This window comes from Balaenoptera borealis (assembly GCF_965194805.1).
Source record: "Balaenoptera borealis genome assembly, chromosome: 17".
NCBI lineage: Eukaryota > Metazoa > Chordata > Mammalia > Artiodactyla > Balaenopteridae > Balaenoptera > Balaenoptera borealis.
In genome coordinates, this window is record NC_138876.1 from 27,889,450 (window position 1) to 27,901,731 (window position 12,282).

At 40.4% G+C, this 12,282-nt stretch overlaps 1 protein-coding gene across 1 annotated transcript in view; it reads right to left on the reverse strand.

The window, feature by feature from the left end:
- Nucleotides 1-11,127, reverse strand: part of PKHD1L1 (PKHD1 like 1) — a 153,494-nt gene extending 142,367 nt beyond the window's left edge. The window contains exons 1-2 of the mRNA XM_082364165.1: nt 10,967-11,127; nt 9,063-9,152 (exon numbers count right to left, since the gene is read on the reverse strand). Of these exons, the coding sequence (XP_082220291.1) occupies nt 9,063-9,152; nt 10,967-11,039 (163 nt within the window). The 5' untranslated portion in view covers nt 11,040-11,127. The remainder of the gene's footprint in view (nt 1-9,062; nt 9,153-10,966) is intronic.
- Nucleotides 11,128-12,282: the final 1,155 nt, after the last annotated feature.

Below are 12,282 nucleotides of genomic sequence, written 5' to 3' on the forward strand. Positions count from 1 at the left end.
GAAACAGACAATATACAAATATATACCACCAGATGTTATGTCTAGTGGAGATAACTACTATGAAAACAGCAGGCTAAAGGGCATAGAAAGAGGAGACAAAGGGAACACGATTTTATAAGACTTACCTTGAGTACCTATAAAGCAAAATCTGGGGTAAGGACTTGCAAGTAGATAGTTTATTTGGGTGGTGATCCCTTAGGGACAAGAGAGAAGAAAACCTGAAGAAGAAAACTTGAAGAAGAAAACCTGCACACCACTGAAAACAGCTGGGGTTCAATCTTGCCGGAAAAGACTTTTAAGGAAAATACAGACTGCCTCTCAGAAGCGAAGAATCAATGGGAAGAAGCATTTATTCATCAAATCCTGTCCTATTAGCTGACAGTTCCCCGTGGGGGAAATGACTTTTCCTGCACTTTCAGGCTGCACATAGGTATATGCCATCTGGGTTCCAACGTCCCAAGTCACTGCATCAAAGAAGCCCTGGGACAAAGACATGCTGTGGGACCTGGAGGCTAGAGCTGGAAGCACAGATTGAGTCAAAGTACATGGGGAACTTTTTGCCACTTCTGCGGCTAGAGTAAGAGGCGGGAACCAGGATGTGAGGCTGAGTAAGAAAGGCACCTGATACAGTTGATTCCTTGTACCATACAGGTATGCTCAGGCCCTACTTTATTTATTTATTTATTTATTTTTTATTTTTATTTATTTATTTATTTTTGGCTGTGTTGGGTCTTCGTTTCTGTGCGAGGGCTTTCTCTAGTTGCGGCAAGCGGGGGCCACTCTTCATCGCGGTGCGCAGGCCCCTCACTATCGTGGCCTCTCTTGTTGCGGAGCACAGGCTCCAGACGCGCAGGCTCAGTAGTTGTGGCACACGGGCTTAGTTGCTCCGCGGCATGTGGGATCTTCCCAATCCAGGGCTCGAACCCGTGTCCCCTGCATTGGCAGACAGATTCTCAACCACTGCGCCACCAGGGAAGCCCCTCAGGCCCTACTTTTAAGTACAATCCATTGTCAGGTCTACAAGGCAGTGGCCACCTAAGAGCTCTGCTAAAGATTTAATACAAGAGGGTTAGTGGGACATGCAACAGGCCGCAGTAATACAACTGGTCCTGAGGCTATAATTAATATGCACGTCCCCTCTCTATCACGCATTGTAATTTCCCTAACCATCAGCCAGCACTTCAGCTAATGGAGTGACGCTAACCTTTGTCCTGAGGATCTGAGCCCAAAGTTGCCTTGCCCATGTTTGGCTGTGGTTGCCACCTATGCCTATTCACAGTTATCACTGCACATGGAAGCCAAGAGACGCCCCAGGAATACTGTGAATTCCAGACATACTGCTCCTTATCTGCATTAGGTGAAAGCAACCCTCCCTCTTCACAATCATCAGAATGGACGATCTCTACCAGTCTACTACTTATGTTTGCTCAATTCAAACTGATCGGTTAGTAGTGGTAGTTTCAGTTCAGTGGAACCCATATTGGGACCCCTGGCAGAAGCATTCTCTACCTGGAAACTCAGACCCAGAATCCAGCAGAACCTAAAATTGCAAGGACAGAAAGCACAGATTCAATTTTTGGATCACTCGGAGTGATAATGACAGGGAGTAACCCTTCATTCCCAGCTCCATGTATTCTATCTGTTGGGAAACAACAGTATGGATCTGCCATTGGCTCAGTGCATATGGCACATGATGGAGCACAGCGTCCCACTCCACAGGACGTTGTTCCCAAGCCGGGTTCTTAGTCTTGCCTTTTGTAGGCTGTTCCGTCATTCTATTAGACCACATGTTTCAGGGTGATGCAGGGTTCATGGTCATGTGCCCATTATCACTACTTTTTCACTATAAAATATGTTCCTTGTTCTGAGGCCCTGTTTTATGGCATCTCATGGCAGTAATTCAGACTCTATATGTTCTCAGAAGATGAGGCTGGCAGAGGCATGGTGGAAAGAGAAGGCAAAACCCATATCGGGAATAGGTGTCAGTTCCAGAAACAGTGAATCTCTGCTTGTCAATGAGGGAAGGAGAGTGATGCAGTCGACTTGTCACTGAGTGGCTGGGTGCACTTCTGGAGGGATAGTCCCCATTGAGAGCTCAGTGTTGGTCTCCACTACTGACAGAGCAGGTATTCAGCAACAGCGGTAGGTAGCTTAGTGTTGGTGAAAGGGAGTCCCTGGTGTTGGTCCATGCACAGCCTTCACCAATGGCCCTCTGTTCAGAGGCCCATTGCACAAGCACTCAAGTGGCCAAGGAGAGAAGCTCCTGAACAAGTTATCCAATCGACCTAGTTGTTCCATTTCCTCTGTTGGGGATACTCTCTTGTGGAAATTAACTTGAGACCTATAGATTTGCATGCTCACTATCGTGAGCACATTTACCGGTCTCTTTCCAAGACTTTCTTATTTCTGATTTTCCAATCTTGTACTAGTCAAGTCATCTGCCACAGCCCAGGAGCTGATGTATATCTTTACCTCGGACCACCTTTTCTTCCTTATAAAGTTACTGACCACGTATGCTACTCACAGCTCTGCCTACCAGGGAGGCTGACATTGAAAGTAAATTAAGAGCCCAGGGAATACTTTGCAACATTTATGACATCAGAGGTGATGCCAAGAAGGCATGTGTCATAGATGGTCATGGAAGCTTTTCAGAAGGAGTAAGCCATGAGAGTATGGGAAGTACATTTTAGTTAGAACAGGGTGTTCCAAGTCCCTGTGGTGGGAGCATGTTTGTGGATTCAAGACTTAACAAGTGTGGTTGCATTAGTATGAGTCAGGAGAAACAGTAGGAGATGAGATTAGAAATGGAGGCATTTAGATTGTTTTTATGAGTGTGGAAACACTGGAGGCTTTAAAACAGAGAAGTGGTATTATCTAACTTATACTTTTCAAGATTCACAAGCTGCTGCTCCAAAAATAGAATGGGGCAGGGTGAGAATAGACTGGGGGCAGGGGAGAAGATGCTGTTTCAGTGAGCAATGTATAAATGACTGCTTGGCATGGGTTCAAGAGAAGATGGAGGAAAATAAGTAAAGAGTACAAATACTGGTAACCTTTAAAAGAGTTTTACTGTAAAGGGAAGCAGAGAAATAGGGTAGCTGAAGGGGCGGGTGTGGACCAAGGGGACAGTTGATGATTTTGCTTTTGCTTTTCTTCAGATGAGTGAAATAGTATGTTTGCATGCTGATGGGTATGATCCAACAGAAACTGAGATATGGATGATGTGAAACAGAGCAGAAGATTATTTTAATCTTACTATAAATATATGAAAGGGGCTTCCCTGGTGGCGCAGTGGTTGAGAGTCTGCCTGCCAAGGCAAGGCACATGGGTTGGAGTCCTGGTCTGGGAGGATCCCACATGCCGAGCAGCAACTAGGCCCGTGAGCCACAATTACTGAGCCTGCGCGTCTGGAGCCTGTGCTCCGCAACAATAGAGGCCGCGATAGTGAGAGGCCCGTGCACCGCGATGAAGAGTGGCCCCCGCTCACCGCAACTAGAGAAAGCCCTCGCACAGAAACGAAGACCCAACACACCCAAAAATAATAAAATAAATTAATTAATTAAAAAAAATATATATATGAAAATTCAAACTAGATTTGGAAGTAAACATCAATTATTTTTATGCCACATAAAAGTATTTTAACAACAAGGTCCTACCGTGCAGCACAGGGAACTATATTCAATATCCTGTGATAAACCATAATGGAAAAGAATATGAAAAAAAATGTATATATACATATATATGTATAACTGCATCACTCTGCTGCACAGCAGAAATTAACACAACATTGTATATCAGCTATACTTCAATAAAATAATTTTTAAAGTATTTTATATTGCTGAAACCACATTCAATTCTGAAATAAACCCAAGAAATAAAACTTATGAGTAAGATAATCGGATAACGTTCTATTGATTAAATCCTAAAATTAAGTATTCTAATAAAAATGTTAAAAAGGTACTTAATACTATTCTAGTATGCACAGTGAATCTACAAAGTTGTCTAGGTTATAACATATTTTTTGAATAAAGTCAAATTCGTAAATAAACAGGTTTTGCCCAGATTACTTCAAAATCTAAAATTCCTAAATTCTGAGTTATAAAAATATGTGCATTTTTACATATTCTTTTTCTCTGAATATCACAAATTCTTAAGATTAAGAAACCAGTATAGCCATATTGATGACTAAAATATTTTTGAAATTATGAAACATTTTCTTTTACACTAAAGGATCTGCATCCATGTCATTAGTGTAAATGTATAAGCTATGTAACTGTCAGAACTTAATTAGCTACAGATCACATTGTCCCACAGTAGAATAATAAAATCAGTAGGAAAAAAAGGTTAACCCAGAGAGGTACACTAAACTCTTTAAATCCTATGTATTTATATTATTAATGTTAGGAAAAAATAAATATTAGGTATTTACCTTAAATTGTCAGTAGTTTTCAAGTATGTTTCAACAAAACAATCACCACTACAATATGTGCTCACATTAACCTTTACTAGTTAAAGTGGCTGAATTGGGGTTGCCAAAGGTTTGTGGTGTGGCTTTTTAAATTACTGAACATTTTCAGTGTTCTACAAAGGTCTATGAGACAACATGAATATTGCCTGGTTTAACACAGGACTGGAAGTAGGGCTTCGCTATGCCAAATGTTCATCAAATGCCATAGCCCTGTGCCACAGCTCTGGTTAACACTCCATGTTAGGTGACAGTGTTGTTTACAGGAAAGGGCATTTGGACCCTGACATCCTGGGTTGGAATCCCAGCTCCAGTGAATTCCTTGCTGTATGAACTTGAGCATTAGTTTTAGACATAAACTCTCTCAGTCTTAGTCTCCTCACCAGGAAAATGACCATAATAATCTACTTAGCAGGAATTATCAGGAAGACTAAATGAGAATTTATATACAGTACTTAACGTGGTACCTGGCTCACAGGTTAAGAGCTCAATTAATATATATCCTTATTATATAATAAGTCACAAAATAATTATTATTAGTCAGTATTAATATCGTTTTTAAAAAAATAACACAGAACAAATAAGTGGGTGGCCAGGATTCAAACCCAGGTTGTAGATGCCAGCTTGGCACCCTTGTGATATTCAGAGAAAAATAATATTTAAAAATGCACATTACAAAGCTATTTCCAGTTACCCAACGTAACTTCCTCCAGACCCTATGTTCTTAGCTCCTCTCCTATTCTTTATACATAGAAAAAGCAAGCAGAAACTCAACAAAGGATAGCGATTTTAATAAATACCGCTCTCTTCTTCTAAGCTTAAAACTTAACCGAACAGGACTTATCCAGCATAGGCTAAAGTACAAACATATCAATTTAACATGTGAAACATATTTCCATTGAGTTTGCAGTTTTGAATCTAGGAAGGCAGTTACTGCTGAAATGGAAAAGATATGCAATGTGAAAAGATACATGAAAGCACAGAAAAGCAAGCTATTTGTAAAACCACTCTTTCCTTTTGCCAATTTCTGCTTATCTTTGGCGTTCACCTTGAGTTTGGAATACACAGAAGGGCTGCTGGCAACTAACTAAAGAATAGAAAGTTTTACTTGTAGTGTGGCTCAGGAAGTGATACATGTGTTTGTTTTCCTATTAGGCATATGTCACATCAGTGATATGGTAACACAGATCTGTTCTTCAGCATTCCTAAGAAAAAAACAATTAAAAAAAAATACCAACAAAAGATGATATATATGGTTTTAGGAGTTGTTTTAATATTATATGTATATGTATGTATATATATACACACATATATATGTCTCATATATATGTGATATATATGTCATATATATATATATGTATTTCCTGGGAGTAAAATATATAGGAAAATATGAACCAAATCAATAAGATTTGTAAATATTCTCATTATAAATTTTAGTGAAAAAAAATAACTAAAGAAATATTTCTAGTTTTGTAGCTAGCTCCAAAGAGTTAAAAAGCAATAGAAAGAAATCACCTATAAAAAATAATTTTAATTTAAAAGTATAATTCTAAATAAATAATTGGGTATAAAGAAGATAACTCTGGAAGTACTCCAAAGCACAAAGATTACAGGAAGGGGTGGGTGTACCCTGGAAACAGAAAAGGTCGAGGCTTCAGATGGAAATTCCTGAGATGTTGATGTATTTTTTTTCTTTTGCAGAAAAACTGGAGACAGAATTTGCCAGGCACCCAAACCTGGGTCTCCTGATAGCAGCCTGTGCTGTTATCACGAAAAATGCATGTGTTGTCAAAGCCAGCAGTTGCCATGTACAATGCAGGCTGTTTTGGGTTTCTCTGGTTAAAAAAAAAAAAAAAAAAAGCAGGGTTGAGAGTGTATAAACCTACTTAAAAGCTGTAACATTCAAAACAATGGGAAAAAATGGTGCAGTGTGACGGAGCATAACTTCTAAAGAATGAAACCATCCGTATAAGATAAATGCAAAAGAATAATAAATATAAAATAGCTCTAAATTATAGAGCAGATATTATGTATAGGTGCCTTAGATACAACATCCTTTTCAATATTCACAATAGACCCAACAGGTAGGAATTAATATCCCATTTCACTGATGAGGAAGCTGAGGCTTAGAGAAGAAACTTGTCCCAGTCCCCTAGCGGGAGTGGCAAAGTTGGAGCTGAAAGCCAGTTGGACCCGACTAACATCTATATGCTTTCCATAATATTACAAAAATTACATAACTCACCACTTCAGTTAAACAACAATATATGTGCTAGACATTGTAATAGGGAAATAGCTAGAAAAAAAGAACAAAAAGTTATTCCTTCTGGCTCACTGATTTTTTTAACAAAGATAAATATCAAAGAAGACAATTGAGAAATACAAGGTATGCATATAAAGTAATAAACACAATAAAGTTAGAAACACTCCAGAACTTATCAAAATGATAACACTCCTCATCCAATCAGTCATCTTAGAAGGAAATACAATCATTTCCACGGTCATGCCACTGCTCAGAACGCTTTTACTTGGGCAGCATAATTGTAAAATTATACATAATACGTAATATTTACATAATTGTAAAATTGTACCTTTGGCTCCTGAAGATAGCCTTTAGAACAAAGTAATGCAGTAGCAAATTTCTGCCTGTAAAGTTTCATTAGGTGTGAAAATAGACAAAAGTCATTTGAATACACAAAAACATTAGCAATAGATCTTTCAGAGGGTGGAATTTCAGAGAACTCAAGTCAAATATTTATTTTACTTTTTCATCGTGGCCTTTACAAAAATAAAATATTTTAAAGTCATAGGGGACCAACATTTAGGTGATCTAGCATTTACAATTCCATTTAGAAAGTATTCTTCTGTGCTTAATAAATTATCTCTGTATTCAATTCTAAACATGGAGTATGGGTCAGACACAGCACTGATGGATGATGTGAATGTAGTTCCTCCAAATAAACTTTGTTCAAGTACCACATTCATGTAGCTTTGGAGGTCTGGTGTGTTTTGTAAATTCATTATCATTACTTTACACACATTCTGTATATATCATGGGCCCCCCAAACAGTATTTAGACCCAGCCTCTTAGAAAGACATAAGGTATCACAATTTCAGTCCCCTATAGTGTGTGGTTAAAGCAAGGAGAGGGAAGACACATCAGGGTGGGGTGCAGGTATCTGTAATTCAAATAGGATTTAACTATTCTATAATTCTCTGCCAAAAGCATCCAGAAATACAAACTGATGGGAAAACTAGAAATTCACTGTGACGCTTTGGGCTTCCTAAGTAAGAGGATTACTCCTGAGCCACTGAAAGTCTACCAAAGAGCAAAGGTTATATAGCTAGGTTAATAAGGATGTTCTTCCAAAATGCCTTAAGAATGGAATGGTTTGTTTTGTTTTTTCCTATTTCTAACTAGGGATGCTCTGAGTTTATGTACCTAAACTCAAGCCATGGTTCCTGGATCAGAAAAAGTGCAGGTCTTGAGGCAGAAGGAAATAGCTGAGCAATTTTATTGGTTTTCTTGCTTGTTTGTTTTGGGCATTTTTCTCATGGCATTTAAATCTCTGTTAGAAACCCAATAGCTTTCAAACACACTATCTAAGCAAATGTTAACAGCAATATACAATATAAGGGAGCTATGGATAAAGACATTTTAAAAAGTCTTTAACAAACACATTGTTTCCAGGTGTCTAACTCTAAAAAAACAAAAACACACTTTAATCCAAAATATATTGTTCACAATTTAGAGGCACAAACCATTTCAAGTATATCATTGAGATTAAATTCTACAGAAATTTTACTTAGAAGTATTGAAAGACATTTCAATACATATGACAGAATTATTAAATATCTTGCTTTGTCAATTTTCTGATTCCAAAAACTTCTGTTCTTCTTATTTTAAGGACTAAATAATAGTTTTTATTAATATTCTTTAAAAATTTTTCTTTCTCATCCTTCAGAACTTTGTAAGCATCTGAATACTACTATTATTTAGATTGTAAAGGCCTAATGGCTAAAAGAACCACATATTTCTATTTAATCCTAGGAACAGTTGCTTATTAAATATATTCCCTAATTGCCTACTTTGTTTTCATCCCAAGACGAGGGAAGGAGAAAGAGTTATACATAACCCATGTTTTGATGAAGCATATGATAAGGACTGGGTGGCAGAAGAAGGAATCCAAAGCTTTTCTTTCTCCATTCATTACCATTCTATTTCTCTATCATACCCTCTTACTAACATCCTACTCCCAGAACCCCCCAAAATGTTATATTTAATATAAAGATAAATGTTATTAGACCCATGAAGAACAAAGTAAATAACTGCAGAGTTGGGTTAAAGATGTTTCTTTCAATTCAATCATTATAGTCCAGACCTTGGAGTTAAGCAAGTAATTATGATACAAATTCAGATGGTCAGGTTGATAGAGACTTTCAGGGGTTTCATTAGGTGTCAAAGAGGATAGAGTTTCACTACTCTGGCCAAATGGAGAAGCAACTCTAGTGGATTTTTTAAAAAACCGTAAATCTCTAAATGTGAAACAGCCTTTGAAATACCTCGACCTTGGTAAAAAAAAAAAGGCAACAATACCTTCTCCTTTGATAGTCAGCCTTGTTGCTCCATTTATGCTGCCATATTTAGGTATTATTTCTATGACTTTGGGAATTATTTTAGAGCCATCTGAAAGATATTAAAGTACAATAGAAGTAAAAGCATCAAGTACTTCATTTCAAGCATCAAATTTTGTACCACAAATTACAATGGTGTAAGAAAAACATCATGGAGATTATAGGACAGAAAGTAAATACACCTAGGTTTTATTTTTGGTTCCATTACTAACCAATGACTTGACAGGGAGTTCAGTCATTAACTTAGTTAATACTCATTGGCTTTATGCAAAGCATTGTCTTACATGCTACAAAGAAGAGGAATAATACATGATCATTTTCATCATTCTTACCTATCATATTATAAAACATTTATTAGACCCTTAATTTCATGTAGTGCTCTGCTAGCTGCAGTTCCATAACTACAGCTATCAGCCCACACAGCAGCAGACAATGCTGGAGAAATAGCTCTGTGGAGAAACAGGTCATTATCAAAGCCCATAAGAAATGCAAAGCCAGGTAAATTGAAAGAATAGCCTAGGTACAAAAAAGGGATGTTGTGTTTTAAGAAGTAATTGTTTTCTGTGACAGAGTAAGACTTCAGGGAAGATCACTTCTGGGACCTTTTTAGCCTTCTGATGATAGTGAGTTCTTAATGTAAAGGTCACTAATTCATTCAACAAACAGTGTTAGGTTCCTGGGCATTTAAAAATGTGTGACAGTCCCAACTTTCCAAAAGCTCAGCTTAGACAGCCCAGAGTGACAGAAGAGAGCACAGGGGCCACGTGACTAAGAAGGGGCATTTCATCCACACTGCTTCTTGAAAGAAGGGTGTTCCTGCTGCATCTGGGAGAGCAAACATGAATTAGCTAGACTGGACCAACTATGGGAAAGACAGGCTTCTAGACTTCTAGACAAAGAGGTGCCTCTGCAAACACAGGGGTGAGTGAGCAGCTTCTTTGGGGAACTGAAATTAATGCTTCAAAATAACTCAAAGTTACATCATGGCTAAAAGGATTTATTTTCTGCTTAAACTGTACAGACCTGGTAATTATTAGATCCAGTAACAAATTCTCAGGATAGGTGGAAAAATTTAAGTGGGAACACAAGGAAAGGCCACCTAAATTGTTTGAAACGGATGAATGAGAAAAAGTTAAAGAAATTATGATTGAGTTCATTCCTGCCTGAGAAAAGTTTAGTGTGGACTTCACCTACAATAGCAAAAGCTCTCCAGCATAAAGATGACTACCTCCCAGACCCAATGACTCTGCGCTTTGGGTCTGTCTTTGCCAAGAGCTCCAAGGCCGCTCCTGCTCCAGGCACATTTGTAACTTCGAGCAGCCCACAGCCAAGAGTAGGAAACTCCAGCGAGGGAGCTGGATCCTATCTCATAGAAGCACCGTTCCTCACCTATCTCAGGTTCATCTTCCCCGTTATCTCCACGGACAACTCCAATTTCTTATCTTATCAGTCTCTTCCCAGCCCTCTCTTGGGTATTACTTTGAAGGCCCAGGGCAGCTGCCCTTGAAAGTGACTGACACCCGCCACAAAGACCCATTCCTATCTTACTGGGAGACCCTGTCCTCCCTTCAATGGGGAAGGGACCCAAGAAGAGTGAGGAAAGGGAGAAGTTGGGTTGCGTCCCCAAGCCCCAGCCAAATTTCCGTCTCTTTTTCAACTGAGTCACCAGGGATGGAGAGGGTGAGGTTCCATAATTCAAGCAGCAACCCTCGTGGCAAGAGCTTAACCTAGTCCGCAGGATCGCCGTGCAGCCGCAAGCTCAGCCTCGTGCCAGGGCTAGCGCCGCCTCTCCCGCGACCCCGGCAGCGGGGCTTGTGTCTACAGGGACCTCTCCGGCTTGCCTCCCTGGTGCCCCAACTGGGTTACCTGTGCGGGGGTCTGCGACGCACAGGAGCAGCCCCCAGAGGGCCCACGTCCCCCAGAGCCACAAGTGTCCCATCGCGGCGCCAATTCCGCAAAGCCTAAGCCCACCGCTCGCTCGCAGCCGCCGCCAGCGTCCCGGCTCTGCCGTCTAGCGCGCCCGCCGCGTCCCACGCGCGCAGGCGGACTCGGCCGCCCCAGAGCCGCCCCGCCCCCGCCCGCCCGGGCGCCCCCGGGCTTTACGCGCAGACGCAACCCCCTTCACCCGGGAACGCAGCCGACACCGGCGCGTCAGTAACCATCGAACCTCCACACTCAGAGTTGGTTGCTAACGGCCCACGGCTGCCTCCGCAGGTGTAACAGCCCCACTTTTTCTTGGCAAGAGAGGTCAACAGGCAAGTTTTCCGACAATCTCGCCTTTTCTGTCCTCCCTCCCGTCCTTCCCCTCCTCTCACCCCCTTCCTTCCTCCCTTCCTTCCTTTCTCTCTTCTTCTTCCCTACCCCCCCCCCGCCCCCGGCCATTTCTGGACCTGTACACTTTCCTCTGCCTGTCTGCCTTGGTTACTAATCATGCCCAGGTAAGCCTCAAAGTCCACCTAATACGCAAACCCCACGCAGTTTCCCCTTTCCATTCATATAAGTTCGTGCTCTCCCTTTAACTGACAATCATACTAAGGTTTATTGGTCTGTGGGCACGTCCCCAAACACGCGCCTTGGAGACTTCAACCCACAATAGTTCCAAAAGGACTATTACTATTATTATGATCCCCATCGTTACAAGCCATAGACTGAGGCGAAGGTTAAGTAACTTGCCCGAGGCCGTATACCTAAAGTGTACAGCGAGGACTCAAGCAGAGTGACTCTAGAGCCAGGGCTCTTATGCCCGCCGCTGGCCCCTATTCGGCAGACTTCTAGCGAAGGCTTGCAATGCTTAGGACATCCTTATACTAAAAACTATTCATTATTTATCTGAAATTCGTATTTAATTCGGCATTCTGTATTTTTATTTACTAAGTCTGACAACTCTAGTTGGGCGGGAAGAGAGAAGAAATAGAAGAGAGAACTTAAAATCAGTGAAATAAATAAAATTAAGTCCTTGCTCTTCAGAAGTTTTATCTACCTCATTGGGGTTAAATTTTTTTTGTTAGATTTAGTTAATTATAGTCGTCTTATAATTTTGTGCAAACGGACTGTCACCACTCTACTGAAAGCAGTGCCAGCAAAGGTACCCTGACCTTCCGTACTTCTTTTGGAACTCTCTGTAGCATGTGACACTGTCGACATCTTTCTGGAAATTCCATTCCTCCTAATAGTCTTGGGTT